General features: G+C 41.2%; 2 protein-coding genes across 2 annotated transcripts; both read left to right on the forward strand.

Moving 5' to 3' along the window:
- Positions 1-677: 677 nt before the first annotated feature.
- On the forward strand, positions 678-1613 carry LOC122475945 (olfactory receptor 10X1-like). Its single transcript, XM_043568075.1, has one exon. The coding sequence runs from the start codon at positions 681-683 to the stop codon at positions 1611-1613; it is 933 nt and encodes a 310-aa protein (XP_043424010.1). The 5' UTR covers positions 678-680.
- A 6346-nt stretch (positions 1614-7959) lies between these two features.
- On the forward strand, positions 7960-8883 carry LOC122475661 (olfactory receptor 10X1-like). Its single transcript, XM_043567682.1, has one exon. The coding sequence runs from the start codon at positions 7960-7962 to the stop codon at positions 8881-8883; it is 924 nt and encodes a 307-aa protein (XP_043423617.1).
- Positions 8884-21051: the final 12168 nt, after the last annotated feature.

Raw genomic sequence — 21051 nt, forward strand, 5'->3', positions numbered from 1 at the left:
ACATACTCTAATGAATCGCCTTTAATCTGGAGGGTCCTGGAGTATCCGATCTTCCCTCTCCTCAGAGTACAGGGAAGGGAGCATGTTTTTTTATTTCTTTCATATATGGAACCTAAATGTCTCCTCCAAGAAGAGTTCATGACTTTGGGCATCCTTACGATTATAAGCCATTGTCTACATTTGGCCCCAAAATTACTAACAAACCAACTATGAATCTTCACCCATTGGATATTTACAGACAATATTTGTGTGGAAGCTGCTTTGTCAGACCCTGACTCTGTCTGTCTATTAGCTACTTGGTAATTGTGTTATGTTCAGAGTCTGATCCAAATCTGGCCGACCTCAGACACCTGAATTTCCTTTATCTAGGCATTAATTACAGTACTTTTCCTCTTATGATATTACCAGCCAATAAAGTCTGCTAAAACAATAAGCCACGAAGAGTCTTCTGTCACCCACCAAGCGATCAGAAATTGGACCCCTAATAAAAGTATAACAAATGAACGAAAATTAGGAAAACCCGTGACCTACATACACATGGTGTTTTGCCACACAAATTGAAGAATCAATTGGTCATCGTAACTCCCTGATCATCTGTCTTATTCACACCACAAACTTCAAAGAATACCGGAGAGTTGAATATTTACTTGTTGTTTCTTTCACATTTCAGACTTGCCACAATGAAGGTCAACCAGACAGTCCTGAAAGAATTCATTCTTGTGGGCTTCTCCTCGTACCCACACGTGCGGACATTCCTCTTCGTGCTCTTTTTTGGCCTCTACCTTCTCACCCTCACAGGTAACCTGGCCATCCTGGGTCTCACTTGGGTGGACAGATCTCTCCACACCCCTATGTACCTCTTCCTCCGTGCCCTCTCTTTCTCTGAGACCTGCTACACGCTGACCATCATCCCCAAGATGCTGGCAGACCTGCTCACTGAGAAGAGAAGCATTTCAGTCCCGGGGTGTGGCTTGCAGATGTGTTTCTTCCTGGGACTTGGTGGCACCAACTGCATCATCCTCACGCTGATGGGATACGATCGCTTTCTGGCCATCTGCCACCCTCTCCGATACCCACTGCTGATGACCAATGTGGTGTGTGGGCAGCTGGTGGTCTCTGCTTGGGCCGGAGGCTTCCTTATCTCTGTGACAGAGACTGCACTGATATTCGGGGGCTCCTTCTGCAACCCCAACCTCATCCACCATTTTTTCTGCCACATGCGGGCCGTGGTGAGGCTGTCCTGTCTAGACAGTGACCTCACCGAACTCGTTGTAACAATGGTCTCAGTGTCAGGTTTGATGGGTACCTTCTTGCTCATCGTCACCACTTACGTTTTCATTCTGTCCACTGTCTTCAGGATCCCTTCAGCCGAGGGCAAGCAGAAGGCTTTTTCTACCTGCGCCTCTCATCTCACTGTGGTCATCGTCCACTTTGGCTTCGCGGCTATTGTCTATCTGAAGCCAGAAGACTCGGGAGGAGATGACACACTCATCGCTGTCCCTTACACCGTCATCACCCCTTTCCTCAGCCCCCTCATTTTCAGCCTCAGGAATAGAGACATGAAGAATGCGTTCAGAAAGCTGCTGGCAAAGAGGAGTTTCTGGAATACGTAATCCCGGATTGTAGGTGCATGGTTGTCTGGTCCCTGATGTCAGCAGGCATTTATTGTGTGACGTCAGGAGAAGCCTTTGCCATTGACCTATTACCAGAGGTTGGCACATGGAAAACCAGAGACAGTCTGGGAGCTAAACCATCACAAACACTTACTTACTTATTAAGAAAGTTGTTCAATTACTTCCACTTCTACTGGCTGTTCCTCAAGATGGTACCCTTCTACCAGTCGGCCACTGGGCGTCCTGCACCACTAATGGGCATTGGAAGAACAAGATTGTGGAAGGCAAAAACAACCCCTGTGGCCATAACACTAAGAGATGCTTAAAAATATCTAAAGATACAGGGACAACTGGGTGGCTTAGTTGGTATAGCAACCCACTCTTGGTTTCAGCTCAGGTCATGATCTCATGATTCATGAGTTTGTGCCCAGCATCGGGCTCCATGCTGACATGTCAGAGCCTGCTTGGGAGTATCTCCCCCTCCCTCTCTTCCCCTGTCCTCTTCACTATGTATCCCTTTCTCTCTCAAATAAATAAACATTTAAAAAAATATCTAAAGATATAACAGTTAAGGAATTTTTTTAAAACAATGTTGTAAGGTGTTGGGCTGTGCCTCCCAGGAGGTAAACCATTTCTCACAGGTGATACACTATGTAGAAATCATCAGCAGTCTATTGTGCATATCTGGATTGATGTGTATATTGGGAAGTCTTATGCCATACTGATTAGTGAAGGTTTTAAAAAACACTGTTCATGACTGTGTCCTTCAAGTGACTGTCAGAGGCTCACTCTGAATAAACAGGGTATCTTGAAACATTGATCCAACAAGCCAATAAGGCAGTAGAGTCTGCATGACAGGCAGAGTCCCTGGATGAGGTTGGAAATAACCCCCATCTTCTTCAAAACAAAGGTATTCAAAGCAAATGTCTAACAAAAGCACATGTCATGATATCGAAGGATTCGACGTTGACGTGTATTGTGGAACAATTCTGGCAGAGATGTGATGTGCAATGAAAGAAACCAGAATCACTCAGCATCCAATCTCGGGAATTTTCTGACTTCTTTCCTCAGTTCTGTTGGTAACCCAATTTGTGCTCTTTCCTGTGGGACGTAACCTTTGTGAAGGGGGTTCATGTAGATCCAGGATATGACAAGCGTGGGGACAATGTCTGTTCCCCATCATTTACAGAGATGTTATAAAGATAAATGAGAAGATGGATAAAAAATATTAACAACACAGTGATTACAGTTACCTCTTGCCATGATTCTATTTTCTTCTCTAGGATCAGCTGTGCAGGCAGAATATATCCCCTCATCAATCTGTTCTCACTGCCTCCATGACAAGATTTCTTCCATTTTGGTTCCACCCTGAGAACTGACTATCTAATCTAGGGAAGCCATAAAATCTTGTCGATAGATGCCAACAATTTACCCAGTCCTGGTGGTCATAGGAAATATGGTGAAGTGTTAACTATAGTTCCTGAACTTGAATTTGAACCGGAACCAGTTAACCTTCACCTACCTGATATGGTGACTGTGGAGGCATTGCTACTTGCCTACTTAATATTTATTGTAGAGATAGAAATAAGAACTTGAAGGGGAGCTGGAAAATGCTTCTAAATAAATCATGAATCAAATAAAAATTCTTGCAAATCCTTGAAAAGTGGTTTGAATTGGAGAAAAGGAAAACACTACAAGTCAAAGCTGGTGGGACATAGCTTTGCAGTGTTTACATGGAAATCCATGGCCTCCAAAATGCATATTAGAGAAGTTCACAGACTGAAGGTTAATAACCTAAGCATTCCTCTCAAGAGTCTGGGAAAGGAATAAAGAATGAACACAAAACGATTGGAAAGAATAAAATGAATTGGTAAAAGCAGAAATTAATTAAGTAATAGTATACAATACAGTGGTTCAAAACGTCAAAAGGTGGATTGTTGAAAATAATAGTGAATCTATTGTCCCTGGGGAGACTGATAAAGAAATTAAGACAGGAAATGCAACTAGATAATGATGGGAATGAAAATTGGGGCGTTTCTCTGGTCACACCCACATAAAAGATGAGACAATCCTGTGAGTGATTTCATGATCATGGCTTTAAGAACTTACACAAAGTGGGAAAATTCCTAGAGATCACATATTAAAGCCGACCTGGGGAAACCAGCTGTCTAAATCTCAAGAAAGAGAATTTTAATTAATACATTCTACATTAACAACAGACAAACCAACAAACCTCTGGAAACCTTAAGCTTCACCAGGAGATTCTGCCAAAATTTTAAAGTGGTTGTTATGCCAAATGCACCCAAAACCTTCCCTGGCACAGAAGAGTAAACACCCCCAACTCAGGTTTTGGCCAATACCATTTAGAAACCGGATTTGGAAATCACACTCAGGAGCATAGACGCAGAACTCGTAACTAAAACTCAAGGTGGATTCAGTCTAGAAATGCAAGTTTGGCACAGTTGAAATAGAGCTGTAGAATTAACCATGTTACCCAAATAAAGGATATTAATCGTGTAATTACTTTAATTGATTAAGAATTGATTACTTTAATTGATGAAGAATATTATGGGATAAAATGTAATACCCATTCAGGGAATGAATAAAAACTAGCATAATAGGAATCAAAAGAAATTTCCTGCGGCGCCTAAGTGGCTTAGTCGTTTCAGTGTCCAGCTCTTGATTTCGGCTCAGGTCATGGTCTATGAGTTCCCCTACTTCCCACCTTCATCAACACTAGGATGGCCAATTAAAAAAAAAAATTTCTAAAAGTGGAGTAGTGAAAACAGATTGACTCCATCACCTTTTCCCACCAAGGTACTAATTTTTGGTAAGAACAGACCATTCCTTGTAATTCTCTGAGTTCCTTCAGAGAACAGTCTTCCAACATCTTAGGCCCTAAATACCCAGGGGTGGAGCTGGTGATGACAGGGCCAGAGTGTGAGGGAGGGGGAGAGCATTAGGGATGCAGTTCAGTCCCCTCGCTGCCAAACAAAACTCAGGAATTAGCATGGGCTGGATAGGAACTCTGCAAGCTTTAAATCCCCAGAGATTCCAGGCAGAGTTTTCCTGGTCACATGTTACAAAACAGCCCTGGAACTAATGAGAGACAATGACAAAGTTGAGTCACAAAGTTCTCCTGCTCCCTCTGATGCAAGAAGAGAGGAATCCCTTAGGGTCCCCTAACCAGAGCCAAACCTCTAGAGCTGAGGACCCACAAGTGCTAATGATAATCAGACAATATCTCCAAACCGGTGGAAGAAAAGGTTCTTAACCGCTGTGATTCAGGGAGTGGTAGAATCAGATCATGGCACGTGTGGAAAACTCTAGGGCCACAGAAAGCTAAGGCTGGCACCAAATCACTTCCCAGCTGGGGAAACTTAGATCCAGAAGGCACAAGGACTTTGCTAAGGTCACTCAACTAGCAGTGACAAAGTTAAAACCACAGGCTCTTAGACAATGGCTTTTATACTAAGTGGATCTCTGTGTCTTCTGAGCGAAGAGCAAAGCAGGCTTCCCATAGTGTGAAGACCATCATGGAAGAATAGAACCCTAACACTGAATTGGCTTTGGGGCGCTGATAATAGACACAAGGTAGGAAACCCTTTAGTGATTGGAGGCTGTTTTCCTCATGATTAATTGTCCCTGCACTTTCTCCAAATACCATTTCTCTGCGACTCTGGAAAGGGTGTGTATTTCATTTTTCGGTGGATGCATATTGCAAATTACATTTGATACAACTTGATTTGGGGACAACTTCAGACATAGTCAAGGGTAGAGTGGGGTATAATATTCTCACACCCCTAAACACATATACACACATTCAAATATGCCAGGAGTAGAGGGAGATTCTGAAATTCACACTCTACTACTGCTGATTCACCAAGTGGGCGATTAACTCACAAGTAAGGGAAGATTAAGTAAGGAAGGCTGTCTTGGAATATGTACTACTGATTCCTTGCATTTTCAAAATGTTTCTGAATGAAATGATGGATTGGAACACCACCCCCCTGGCTGTTTAGGAGGGGATATGGCATATGGTGTGGAATCAGACCATCCCGCATTTCGTATGTGTCAAAGAGCTTCAATTTTGCCCCATGGGTCGCAGGTACTAACAACAATCGCTTTGCCAATATTCTCTCCTCTCACCCACTTTGGGGTACTTAGGCAATCTTTTGGTTCCACTATCTGTCTAATTGCTCTACTGACAGAGTTCCTGTGGAGAGTCTAGAGAATTTGGAAACGTGAGTGTGTACAGTGTTCTACTGAGGCAGGAAATCTTCACAATCGCTCATGATAACGGAAGGGCGTATGGCACCTAGCATTTCTGAGAGGGAGACGGTCTTCTGAGACAATCTAGAGTTTTCACAAGGCTCTTTCAGGGCAAAGTGGAACAACAATCTGCAAGAGTGGGTGGGGATTCCAAGGAGTTTCATGTCCATTTGGATGATGAGGACCTTTGCCTTAAAGGCCTCAGAAAGAAACCCAAGGATCATTTAGACACAGCCCCTCAGAATACAGCCTTAGGCAGAAAGGCAAAATAATGCTCTCGTCTTCTTTGGGGAATATAATTACTCACTTAGGGAAGGTGGGGTGTGGACACAGGGAGGGAAAGCATGCAACGGGAAAGGAGAAAGGATGGAGAGAAGGATTAGTCACATGTCAGGGGAGGCTGAGGAAAAAGGAAGTCATGTCAGGTCAAAGAGGACTAAAGAATCAAGAGATCCCAAAGCGAGAATCCCCATGGCTGCATATTTCATTGTGAAATGTTATAATTTCGACATTATGTTTATTTTTATATTTACGCATATTGATTTATATGTTAACACTATTGACTTATAGTTCAGAAATTCTTCAAAAATAATAATAATGATTCAGCCCATTTTCCCGCTGCTTCTTCTGTCTGTTGGTGACCAGCTTGACTCTGCTGATGGAATGCTTAATCTTAGCCTCCACCATATCTGCTTAGGACTGGAAAGACTTGTTATCTCCAGGCTCAACATTCTGCCCGATGCCGAATAACAAGGTAAAACAGAAACTGTTTTAGATTCAGCCTCTTTGCGATCCCTAACCTATCCGTGCACGTGTATTGGGAATCATTACCCTCTGAAATTGCTCCATATTAGCGCTCGGAGACATACAGAAATCTGTGACCGTAGACTCTTTACGGGAGGAGAAAAAAAGATAAATTGTAAGAATGTACAATTCAGTCAAAACATTGGCTTCTCGCTACAAATATGCCCCTTCATAGACACAGCTCTCTTTTTGCTAAAAAGAGGGAAACAATCTCAGCTGCCATACACATTCCACAGCTGTCCTACACACTTCTCATCTACGTGGTCATGCATAAAGCCAACCAACATTAGAAGGAAACTAGCAAAACGTAGAGCCCGTCAATGCTAGTTATTAAATATATTGACATGTGGCAGAGGAAACACGATGGATCAACATAGTACAAGGCTGAGGGAATGTGTCAAATGCACGGAAAAGCAGCATATTGTAGATTTCAGAGGAGGATGAGATTAAAAGAGATGCAGAATATCAAAGAACCTGTAGAATTTGAGGGCTGACCTTTTTGGGAATCTGAGCGTGGCACTGAAGGAATGGGAAAATCTCAGCTGCACCTGAACCGAATTTGGATAAAAAGTCCGTTTATGGGTACCATCCACATACTCTAATGAATCGCTTTTAATCTGGAGGGTCCTGGAGTATCCAATCTTCCCTCTCCTCAGAGTACAGGGAAGGGAGCATGTTCTTTATTTCTTTCATATATGGGACCTAAATGTCTCCTCCAAGAAGAGTTCATGACTTTGGGCATCCTTACGATTATAAGCCATTGTCTACATTTGGTCCCCAATTACTAACAAACCAACTATGAATCTTCACCCATTGGATATTTACAGACAATATTTGTGTGGAAGCTGTTTTGTCAGACCCTGACTCTGTCTGTCTATTAGCTACTTGGTAATTGTGTTATGTTCAGAGTCTGATCCAAATCTGGCCGACCTCAAACACCTGAATTTCCTTTATCTAGGCATTAATTACAGTATTTTTCCTCTTATGATATTACCAGCCAATAAAGTCTGCTAAAACAATAAGCCACGAAGAGTCTTCTGTCACCCACCAAGCGATCAGAAATTGGACCCCTAATAAAGGTATAACAAGTGAACTAAAAATTAGGAAATCCCGTGACCTACATACACATGGTGTTTTGCCACACAAATTGAAGAAATAACTGGTCATCGTAACTCCCTGATCATCTGTCTTATTCACACCACAACCTTCCAAGAATACCGGAGAGTTGAATATTTACTTGTTGTTTCTTTCACATTTCAGACATGCCACAATGAAGGCCAACCAGACAGTCCTGAAAGAATTCATTCTTGTGGGCTTCTCCTCGTATCCACACGTGCGGACATTCCTCTTCGTGCTCTTTTTTGGCCTCTACCTTCTCACCCTCACAGGTAACCTGGCCATCCTGGGTCTGACTTGGGCGGACAGATCTCTCCACACCCCTATGTACCTCTTCCTCCGTGCCCTCTCTTTCTCTGAGACCTGCTACACGCTGACCATCATCCCCAAGATGCTGGCAGACCTGCTCACTGAGAAGAGAAGCATTTCAGTCCCGGGGTGTGGCTTGCAGATGTGTTTCTTCCTGGGACTTGGTGGCACCAACTGCATCATCCTCACACTGATGGGATACGATCGCTTTCTGGCCATCTGCCACCCTCTCCGATACCCACTGCTGATGACCAATGTGGTGTGTGGGCAGCTGGTGGTCTCTGCTTGGGCCGGAGGCTTCCTTATCTCTGTGACAGAGACTGCACTGATATTCGGGGGCTCCTTCTGCAACCCCAACCTCATCCACCATTTCTTCTGCCACATGCGGGCCGTGGTGAGGCTGTCCTGTCTAGACAGTGACCTCACTGAACTCGTTGTAACAATGATCTCGATGTCAGCCTTGACGGGTACCTTCCTGTTTATCATCATTACTTACATTTTCATTCTGTCCACTGTCTTCAGGATCCCTTCAGCCGAGGGCAAGCAGAAGGCCTTTTCTACCTGCGCCTCTCATCTCACTGTGGTCATCGTCCACTTTGGCTTCGCGGCTGTTGTCTATCTGAAGCCAGAAGACTCGGGAGGAGATGACACACTCATCGCTGTCCCTTACACCGTCATCACCCCTTTCCTCAGCCCCCTCATTTTCAGCCTCAGGAATAGAGACATGAAGAATGCATTCAGAAAGCTGCTGGCAAAGAGGAGTTTCTGAATACATAATCCTGGCTTATAGGTGCATGATTGTGTGTTCCCTAATGTCAGTAGGCATTTATCATGCGATGTCAGGAGAAGGCTTGCCATTGACCTTTTACCAGAGGTTGGCATGTAGGAAACCAGAGACTGGGAGCTAAACAATTACAAACATTACTTAGTTTTAAAAAAGTTGTTCAGTTACTTCTACTTCTACTGGCTGTTCCTCAAGATAGTACACTTCTGTCCGTCACCCTCCGGGTATCCTGCACCATGGATGGCTTTGGAAGGGCAAGATTGTGGAAGGGAAAAACAACCCTTGTGACCACAACACTAAGAGGTGCTTTAAAATATCTAAAGATTCAACGGTGGAGGAATTTTTCTAAGCAACATTGTCAGACATTGTGCTGTGCCTCCCAGGAGAAAACATTTCTAATAAGTGATATACTATGTAGAAATCATCAACGGTCTATTGTGCATGTCTGGATTATTGTGTATATTTTGTCAGTTCTATGCCGTAATGATTACAGAAGTTTCTTTTAAACACTGTTCATGACTGTGTTCTTCAAGTGACTGTCTTAGGCTCCCTCTGAATATACAGGATATCTTGAAACGTTGATCCGACAGGCAAACAAGGCAGTGGAGTCTCTCTGAAAGGCAGGGTCCCTGGACGAGGCCTGGAAATAACCCCCACGGTCTTTAAAAGGAAGACATTCAGAGCAAATGTGTAAAAAAAAGCACCTGTCATGATATTGAAGGATTTGACAATGAAAGGTATTTTGGAACAATTTTGGCAGACATATGATGTGCAGTGAAGGAAACCAGATGAACATCGCGTCAAATCCTGAGGATTCTGACTTCTTTCCTCAGTTCTATTGTTAACCCAATTCGTGCTCTCTCCTGTGGGATGTAACCTTTGTGTTGGGGTTTTGTGTACATCCGGTATTTGACAAATGTGGGGACAATGTCTGTTCCCCATCATTTATGGGGAAGTTATTAAGCTAACTGAGATAATGAACAAAAAATATTATGAACACACTGATTATGGTTACCTCTTGCCATGACTCTATGTTCTTCTCTGGGACCATCTTATGCCTCACATACAGGCAGAATATGTCCCCTCTTCAATCTGTGCTCACTGCCTCCATGACAATGTTTCTTCGACTTTGGTTCCACCCTGAGAACTGACTATCCAATCTAGGGAAGCCATAAAGCCTTATAAATGGATGCCAACAATTTACCCAGTCATGGTGGGCATAGAGAATATGATGAAGTGTAGACTCAAGTTCCTAAACTTGAGTTTGGACCCATTAACTTGCATCTACCCGATATGGTGACTGTGGAGGCATTGCTAGTTGCCTACTTAATATTCACTGTTGAGATAGAAATAAGTACTTGCAGGGGAGCTGGAAAATACCTACAGGTGTAAAAGTCAAGAAACACACTTGTAATTAAATCATGAATCAAATGACAATCTTGGGAATCCTAGAAAAAATGGTTTGAATTGGAGAAAATGAAAACACTACAAGTCAAAGCTGGTGGGACATAGCTTTTCAGTGTTTACGTGGAAATCCACGGCCTCCAAAATGCATATTAGAGAAGTTCACAGGCTGAAAATTAATAACCTAAGCATTCCTGTCAAGAATTCAAAACAGGAATAATAAACGAGCACAAAAAGATTGTAAAGAATAAAATGACTAGATAAGCGCAGAATTAATTAAATAATAGTTTGCAGTACAGTGGCTCAAAAAGTCAAAAAGGGGAATGTTGAAAATAATCATAAATCGTCTTGTTCCCTGGTGAGACTGATGAAGAAATTAAGACAGGAAATAGAACTAAACAATGATGGGAATGAAAATTGGGGCATTTCTCAGTTCACACCCACACCTAAAAGATGAGACAATCCTGTGAGTGATTCCATGATCATGGATTTGAGAACTTACACAAAGTTGGAAAATTCCTAGAGAACACATATTAAAGTTGACCTGAGGAAACCACCCGTTTCATTTTCAAGAAATAGAATTTTAGTTAATATATTCTACATCAACAAGAGGCAAACAAACCTCCAAATCCTTTAAGCTTCACTAGGAGATTTTGGCAATTTTCTAAAGTGGATGTTATGCCAAAAGTGCCCAAAACCTTGCCTGGAATAGAAAAGAGTAAAGACTCCTCAACTCAGTTTTGGGACCAGTACCATTTAGAAACGGGATTTTGTCCTCTCACTCAGGAGCATAGACGCAGAACTCGGAGGGCAAACTCAAGTTGGATTTAGTTCAGAGATTCAAGGTTGGCACATTCAAAATAGATCAGTAGAATTAATCACATTATCAAAATAAGGGATATTAATCAAGTAATTATTTTATTAATGAAGAAGAACTTTTGGATAAAGGTAAATATCCACTCAGGGATGAATAAAACCTATTAGCATAATAGGAATCAAAAGAATATTCCTGGGACGCCTGGGTGGCTGGTTAGTTAAGCATCTAACTTTTGATTTTGGCTCATGATCATGATGTCATGATCTCACAGTTCGTAGGGTCTAGCTCCGCATCTGGCTCTGCACTCACGGTGGGGTGCCTGCATGGGATTCTCTCTCTGCCCTTCCTGTTCTCTCTGTCTCTCTCTCTCTCTCTCTCTCTCTCTCAAATAAATAAACGTTACAAATATATTTACTTAAACTCATCAGGCGATCAAACTTCCTTTTGTATCTGAGTGCAGTTGACACACTATGTTATATTGGTTTCGGGAGCACAGGCTTGGGATTCAAAAATCCAACTTCTCACTTCGTTGTGAAACATTTAAATGCATCCCCGCTCACTCAGGAAGAAGACAAGAATGGCTTCTCCCATCGTGCCCTTGCTGTCTTATTCCAGACAATCAGTTCAGGAAAATGGATCAAAAGACAGAAGGAGTATACAGGAAGAAACACAGTCATTTCTCATGAACTATAAAGTTTTTTATTTAGAAAATCCAAAACTAATCAGCAGATAAATCATTAGAATTAGCCTTCATTTTAAGGCTAAGGACTTGGTACATAAGCAAATAACCTACATCCCCATAAATTCGCAACAATTGGAATCTGGTTTTCAGAAACCATATCACATTGTGAAGTGCCGAAATATCAAAGTCCTAGAAAAAGTTTGACAAAAGTCATGCAAGAGGTCTCCATGGAAAACTGCAAAGCATTATTAAAATAACCCTAAAAGACCCAGGCAAATGATGAGGTGCTCTTTGTCACGGATTAGAAGACTCCGTGCGGTGCAGATGTCCATTCTCCCCATGCTAACTTAGGTTTCAAAGAAATCCCACTGACAATCCCAACAGCGTCCTTTCTTGCGTGTGAAAACTATAAGGGGATGTAAAATTAATACGGATTTACAAATAGCCATGACTCTCTTGAAGAATACCGTAACATGATTTGTTTTACCAGATATCAAGTCTCATCATGCAGCCTCAGTGTGAAAGTGGTCCACGTTTCAAAGAGACCAACATGGAGAAGAGAGCCCCAAAGACCCACGCACACATGCGCACTGGGGCATATTTATGATAAATATGGCTTTGCAGAGCGGTTGGAAAACAATAGACTTTTCAAAAACTCACGCTTGAAAAGCTGCATATCCGTAGAGGCAAAAGGAAACCTGTCTCCCGAAACAACAACAGCGGCAAAATCAGTTTCTGGGTATCAAAACCTGACTGTGAAAGGCAGAACGATAAACCTTCTAAATGTTGATATGAAAAAAATTGTCTTCACAACATCCTTGGGACATGAGAGATTGTTTAAACTGGACGTTACAATCTTAACTAAAAATGAGAAGATCGAGTGAATTAAAATTGAGAAATTGTGTTCATTAAAGAAGAATTGGCCAGCAAATGGACAGACAAGTCACATAAAACTGAAAAGAAATCGAAGGAGAAGATTAATGTGCAATTTAAGATAGTGATTACTTTTGGAGGGAGGAGGCTGGGATAGGGAGGGACACACAGAAGGACTAGTTGCTGGCAAACTCTAGTTTGATCTCTTCCTTCATCTGGGTAGGGATTACAAAAGTCTTTGCTTGCAAAAATGTTCACTGAGCTCTATATTTGTTTGGATGACTTTCTGAATCTGCGTTTTCTTTTAAAAACATACAGACTAAACAAGGAGCTCCATTGATTGAGAGTAAATACCCCCAACACATACAATTGGCAAAAGGCTCATACACAGTGTGTGTAAAAACCATCCCCAAACCAAACAAGATAGTACAGTCCAATCAAAATGGTAACCAGAGGCCTCAGGAACTCTTCTCGTAACCACCCTGTCATTCACGGTAACCTGCAGCAGTTAGGAGGGTCCAAAAGATGAGCGAGATGTGGATATTAGTGTAGCATTAGTACAACTCTTTGCGTTTGAGCAATTTTCCTCGCGCTAATGTTTTATACGTCGAGCTAGAGATTGTAGCATGCATTTTTAATTTCATACATCCTATGTAAAGTTAATATTGAATGATTTCCAGTAAAATATAGAAAAGTTGCAATGACATAGCTCCATTTACTTATCTACCAACACATTGCTATAATTTTTAAACAGGCATATGCCTCTTTAAAGAAATTAAGAGAATACTGATACATGCGTAGGTGATCGTTTCGATTTAACCTCACACTCAGATTCAGGTTTCTTCATCGTCTCCTGTGCATCCAAGTTGCCATGGGTTTCACTTGTCTTCAGCCTTCCCTTACTATTTCCTACACCGCATGCTGGCTAGCAACTCTCTCCATTTTTTTGTCTGACGATTTCTTCATTTTGCCTTCATTTGTGAAACATAGTTTTGCCAGATAAAAACTTCCTCGTCCGCGGGGTACCTTTCTTCGTCTTCCCCTGTGTCACTTTCAGTGTCTCTGTCCTCCCTAGTTTCTGAGGCACATACTGCCCTTAATGACATCGCCTTTTTACTCTATGTAATGTGTCACATTTCCCCCGTCGTTTCAGTATTTTCTCATTGCCTTGGCTTTCATCAGTGTGATCATGAGGTGTCTAGATGTGCTTTTGTGTTTTTCTTGTGATTTGTTGAACATCTTGACTTCGTTGTGGTGTTCCACCAAACCCGGGCAGTTTTCAGCGGCTATCTCTTCAAATATTTTCTTCCTCTGTATCTTTTGGTTTCGTCCCGGTATTCCAAGTATGCAAATGTTGGGCTACTTGATATTGTCTCGAAAATCTCACAGAATTGATTCACTTCCAAATTTCATTTATTTAAGTTCAAGTGAGTGAACATACAGTGTACTAATGTTTTCAGGAGCAGAACCCACTGATTCCTCACTCACATATAATACCCAGTGCTCGTCCCAACAAGTGCCCTCCTTAACGCCCCTCCCCCGTTTGGCCCATCCCCCACCCACCTCCCCTCCAGCAACCCTCAGTTTGTTCTCCCTATTAAAGAGTCTTTTATAGTTTGCCTCCCTCTCTGTTTTTCTCTTATTTTTCCTTTCTTTCCCCTATGCTCATCTATTTTGTTTCTGAAATGTCATATATGAGTGAAAACATACGATATGTGTCTTTCTCCGACTGACTTATTTCAGTAGGATGAAATTGATTAATTTTAAGTCTAGTTGTTTCTTCTTGAGATCGACTGATTTCTACTGATTTATTTTCCAATTCATTGGTCCTGTCTTCTAATATCTTCAAAATGCTGCTGAGCCTTTTTCACAAATATACATATATATATATATATATGCCAGTAATACATAAAATAAATAATATTTCATGGCAAAGGCTATTTATTCCAAGAATGCAGGACTGATTTAGTATTTGAAAGTATGTTGACTGCATTCACTAAACTAATCAAATAAATGGAAAAAATTAATATACTCATCTCAATATTTGTAAAAATGTACTTGTAAAAATCGATATCCATTGTTGATTTTTAAAAAACTCTGTTTCTATTTAAACCACCCTCCTGCCTCATTGTGAAATATCGAATTCTTTTCTCTAGAATGAGCAATTTGACCACTCTATACATCATCGTTACCAGAGATGCAAACCAGCGTGGTAATGGAAGCAAAGGATACAAAAGATGAAATGATTTGAAAGGAATGATGAAACCCTTCATTTGCAGATAACATGACTGAATATCTAAAAAGTCTTACTAAATCTACAGAAGGACTACAAACCTAAGAAGCACATTTAGCAAGTTCTCAGGTCAATTGTTTTTCCTTATATTAGATACAAAAAATAAAAAATTACTTGTTTATAAACAGACAGAGAGAGAGAGAGAGCAGAGGAAGGGGACAGAGAAAGAGAGAGAGAGAGAGAGAGAATCATAAGCCGGCTCCAAATTCATTGTGGATCCTGACATGGGGCTTGAGCCCACACCCCTGAGATCGTGATGTGAGCTGAAATCGAGTGTCAGACACTCAACCAACCGAACCAACTAGGTGCCCCAGGAATTACATTTTTAGATGTTAATTTCAATAGCTTCAAAACATAGACAGTTAGGATAAACACTTAAATTCAATTTAGGACAAGATGAGGAAGTATTCTGTACTGAAATGATAAACAGTAATGCAACAGATTAAATAGATTAAATAAATGGACACAATCAATTTTATGGATAAAAATACTCAATATTGTAAAAATTCATCTGTTGGTTCAATGCAACTCAATGAAAAATTGAAACAGGATTTAGAGCACCCGAGTGGCTCAGTCGGTTAAGCGTCTGACTCTGGCTTAGGTCATGATCTCACAGTTCGTGAGTTCGAGCCCCGCGTCGGGCTCTCTGCTGACAGCTCGGAGCCTGGAGCCTGCTTCAGATTCTGTGTCTCCCTCTCTCTCTGCCTCTCCCCTGCTTGTGCTCTGTGTCCCTCTGTTTCTCTCCATTTCTCTCTCTCTCAAAAATAAATAAACATTAAAAAAATTGTTTTAGTTCAAACAGGATTTGTGTAGAAATTGGCAAGCGAATTCTAAAGATTTATCTGGCAATGAAAAGATCTATAAACAATCATGAGAGACTGGGATGAATTAAACACCTGGTCTCAAAATCACTATAAAGTAAACAACAGTGAAAACTCTGTGCTGCTAGCAAAAAGGTAGATATAGAGATCAATGAGAAGTATAGAGTCCAGAAATAGTCACATCTGTGTATAGATCCATCGGTTTCCATAAAGTTCCTTGTGCAAATTAATGAGGAAAGGAAAGTCTTTCCAACCAGTGGTACTGAAACCACTACATTTCAGTATAAAAAAACTAAACTAAACTAAGCTAAAACCTTAATCCTGACTTCATTCCATAGACACAAATTATCCCAGATGAGGCTGAGATCTAAATGCCTGAAAGTACAGAGCAACTAAGAGAATACACAGGACAATATCTTCATGACCTTGAGAGAGGCAAAGGAACTTTTTAGGCAGCAGACAAAAAGGAACAGACATAAAAAGTTGATCAATCAAACCACAAAAATGAAACTTCTACAACACAAAGAGCAGATGACAGAGCAAAATGGGAGGACAACTTCATGAGAAATGCCAGTCTTTTGAAATTGTTACATTTTTTTCCTTTTTTATATTTTGTAATTGTTAAAACTTCTAAACTTTTTTAAATTTAAAATTTAGTTAACATACAATGCAGTGTCGCCTTCAGGAGTCGAATTCAGTGATGCATCACTTACATACAACAACACTAGGTGCTCATCACAACAAGCGCCCTCCTTAATACTCGTCACCCATCCAGCCCATCTCCCACCCCCTGCCTCCATCAACCTTCAGTTTGTCCTGTATCATTAAGAGTCTCTTTCGGTCTGTTTCCCTCTCTTCTCTTTTCCCCCCATTCCCATAGGTTTATCTGTTTTGTTTCTTAAATTCCACATATGAGTGAAATCAGATGGTATTTGTCTTTCTCTGCTTGACGTGTTTCACTTAGCACAACACTTTCTGGTTCCATCCACGTTGATGCACATGGCAAGATTCCATTCTTTTCTGATGGCTGAGAAAGATTTTATTGTGTATGTATACATCTTCTTTACCCATTCATCAGTCGTTGGAGATGTGGACTCTCTCCATAGTTAGCCTATTTTTGATTATGCTGCTATACACATTGGGATGCATGTTCCCTTTCAAACCTGTATTTTTCTATCCTATCAGTGAATACCCAATAGTGCAGTTGTGAAATTGTAAGGTAGTTCCATTTTTAGTTTCTTGAGGAACCTCCATTGTGTCCTCCAGAGTGGCTGTACCAATTTGCATCCCCACCAAGAGTACAAGAGGATTCTGTTTTCTTCACATCCTTGCCAACACCTATTGCTTCGTGCGTTATTGACTTTAGCCACTCTGACAGGGGTGAGGTGGTATGTCATCGTGGTTTTGATTTCTACTCCCCTGATGACACGTGATGTTGAGCACTTTTCATGTGTATGTTCGTCATCTAGACTGCATCTTTGGAAAGGTGTCTATTCATGACTTCTGTCCATTTCTTCACTGGATTACTTACAGTTTTGGTGTTGATAAGTTCTTAATAGATTTTGGGTGTGAATCCTTTATCACATATGTAATTTTCTAATATCTTCTCTCATTCCGTAGGCTGCCTCTTAGTTTTGTTGATTGTATCCTTTGCTGTGCAGAAGCTTTACCTTGAGGAAGTCTTTATACTTCGTGTTTCCTTTTGTTTCCCTTTCCTTTGGCAACGTGTCTAGTAGGAAGTTGCTCTGGCCAAGGTCAAGGAGGACCTGTGTTCTCCTCTAGGATTTGGATGGTTTCCTGTCTCACATTTAATTCGTTCATCCATTTTGAATTTAGTTTTCTGTATGGGGTAAGAAAGTGGTCCAGTTTCATTCTTCTGCATGTTGCTGTCTAGTTTCCCCAAACCCTCAACAAAGTCGGGAGAGATGGAACCTAACTCGATATCATAAAGGCCATATATGAAAGACTCATGCCAATATGATCCTCAATTGAGGGTGAAATTGAGAGCCTTTCCCCTAGTGTCAGGAAGAAGACTGTGTTGTTCATTCTCACCATTACTATTTAACACAGTACTGGGCGTCTTAATGTCAGCAGTCATACAAAAAAAAGGAAAAAAAAGGGCGTACAAGTTGGCAAGGAAGAAGTGAAACTTTCACCATTTGCAACAGATGGTACTCTGCATGAAAAACCCAAAAAAGACCCCAAACAATTGCTAGAACTGATACATAAATTCAGCAGTGACGGGGCGCCTGGGTGGCGCAGTCGGTTAAGCGTCCGACTTCAGCCAGGTCACAATCTCGCGGTCTGAGAGTTCGAGCCCCGCGTCGGGCTCTGGGCTGATGGCTCAGAGCCTGGAGCCTGTTTCCGATTCTGTGTCTCCCTCTCTCTCTGCCCCTCCCCCGTTCATGCTCTGTCTCTCTCTGTCCCAAAAATAAATAAACGTTGAAAAAAATTTTTTTTTAAATTCAGCAGTGTCACAGCATGTAAAATGAACGTATAGAAATCTTTGCATTTCTACCCACCAATAATGAAGTAACGGAAAGAGAAATCAAGAAAGCTATCCCATGTATGATTGCATCAAAAACCATGAGATACTTAGGAATGAGCCTAACCAAAAAGATAAAAATGAGGATGCTGAGAACTATAGAAATCTTAGGAAAGAATTGAAGAAGACACCAAGAAATGGGAGAACATCGATGCTCACAGATTGGAAGAACAAACAATGTGAAATACTACACAAAGCAGTCTACACATTCACTGCAATCCCTATCAAAACAATGCCAGCATTTTTCACAGAGCTAGAGCAAATCATTCTAAACTGTGTAGAGAACCAGAAAAGACCCCGAATAGTCAATGTAACCTTGAAAGAAGAAAACCAAAGCTGGAGGCATACAATTCCGGACTTCAAGCTGTATTACAAAGCTGTGATCCACACGACACTATGGTACTGGCACAAAAACAGACACACAGGACAACGGAACAGAGTAGAGAACCCAAGATGGACTCACAACGAGATGGTCAACGAATCCCCGACAAAGCAAGAAATGCCAATTTCTACAAGGCTGAACAGAGACCTAGTGAGCGTATTGCCACACAAAGACGTGTATGAATACGTTGAGCTGCTTAATTCGTACTTATGCGCGGAGTTCTTTCCAGAGAATGTTTTGTAAGCCCTGGGAAAGCGATTTGGGGTAACTGCTGAAACGTCGGCGATGTTCTGCTCTCAAGGCCGTGGAACACAATAGCACTGTGAGATCCAGAGTCCCCTGATCTCCCAGGAGCCAGTTAGGGAAGAGGCACACTGTGATTACTTAGCAGTCCTTGAAACTGCACCTCTTCCCTGCACGCTTTCACACAAACACCAGATGTGTGTTTGGTCTATGTCTGGAGGCTCCTTGTGGTTTCTTCCCATGCTTTGACATTCTTTGGTGTTTATACCTGGTGAACACGAAATAGAGACCATGTGCAGTTGGCTGTTATTTGTGTTTCACTGGCAGAGGCAGCCCTGCACATCCACTCAGTCTAAGCGTCTGGGAACGTTTTCTTCAGTGCGCGTCTACACTTTGAAAAATGAGACGCAGCCCAAATGACCGTGAGCATGTGAAAACATACACAAATTGTGGAATATGCATGCCAAGAACTAAAACCCGGAAGTGAAAGGGAATAAAGGAGAAACAACATGGAAAATCTCAGAGCATTAGGCAAGTGAAAGCAGCCATAAGCAACACCATTCGCACACCATGTCTCCGTTTCTGAATTCAAAGAACAAGAAAGTGTTGTAGAAATCACCCCCCCTGATGGCCCCTGCGGCTCTGGTTGGACAAGGGCACCAAGGAACTTCCTGAAAGATGGAAAAGTCCCAGGTCTTGAACTCAGTTTGATTAGTTATGAAAATGCAAATTAAACAACACACTTCTGAATAACCAGTGGGTCAGAGGACAACTCAAAAGAGAAACACAAAAATATATATATATCTTGCCACAAATGACAATCCCAAACTTTTGAGATGCATCAAAAGCACCTGTAAGAAGAAAATTTATGATAAATAACCCTCTTTGAGAAGAAAGATCACAAATACATAGCCTATCTTGACACCCGACAGAACTAGAAAAAGAACGCACTAAACCCAAAGACAGCAGAAGGAAGGAAATAACAAAGATGGGCACGGAAATAAATAAAGACCAGAAAGACAGTAGAGAAGATGGATGGAATTAGCAGCAGGGGTGTTTATTGGTTGGTTGGTGAGTCTTGGAGGGGGTCTGATTACTGTCTCCAGGTTGTGGACTCCAGCAGCTCTAAGACTGGGGGACTTAGGCACCAAGACCCAGGGAACTTGTCACTATATTGTGCTTTGGGCCCCAAAGCCCCGAGCTGCTCTTACCCTTGCCAGCGTTCAGGTGTGTCTTCTTCGGTAATGCCCAGAGTTTTCAATTGTACTAAGTTGGAAGGACGGGGAAGGTCTTTCTACTCTGGGGTCTGACAACTATTGTCCTCAGCTCTGTGTTATCAGAACGTTTCCTGAATCTACCGAGTGAAACCTGTATCTGGGACCTTTTCACAGCTAGGCAAATAGAGGGATAAGCAGATAGACAGCTACAGCATGCTGCAGGCTCAGAGGCTTTCAGTAAAAATCTACTGGCCAAGGTGATTGAAATCAACAGTGTTTTTATTTTCCCCAGACTTCCGAATACATCAATTTAGGCAACATGTTTTTAAGTAATAGAAAAATAATCATAATTGATGATAATTTTATAATAACTGGAAAACCCAATTATGATAAACTTTTCAGAAACTGAAAAAAATGAAGGTTAATGATCAACAGTGAATATGTTTTCAAGTCAAATAGCATCCATATCATGTTTTGGGGAAAGTAGAAAAAGGAACTGATAAAATTACACTCCAATGAATTATTACAAATAAGTTTTGATGATAGGCTATTAATGAAATATAACTTAGAAGGAATTCAGAGAATTTAGCTGCACTGCTTTTTAAAGTAATTTTGGGGGGAATAAAATTGATTCTGAGCTGTCTCATTTTTGCAAAAAAATGTTATTCCTTGGTATATGACATAATTTTTAAAGCACCACTCTCATTCAGGGATAATTTTACATTGAAAAATATCACATTTAATCAGAATCCCTCTTAGACACAAAATATGATTTAAAAAATCAACCCAAACACATTTTTGTTGCAAAGAAGTATGCTAAGGACATCAAATAAAAACCGTATTAATAAACAAACAAACAAACAATTTTTGTGCCCA

The sequence above is a fragment of the Prionailurus bengalensis genome, chromosome E4 (assembly GCF_016509475.1).
Source record: "Prionailurus bengalensis isolate Pbe53 chromosome E4, Fcat_Pben_1.1_paternal_pri, whole genome shotgun sequence".
NCBI lineage: Eukaryota > Metazoa > Chordata > Mammalia > Carnivora > Felidae > Prionailurus > Prionailurus bengalensis.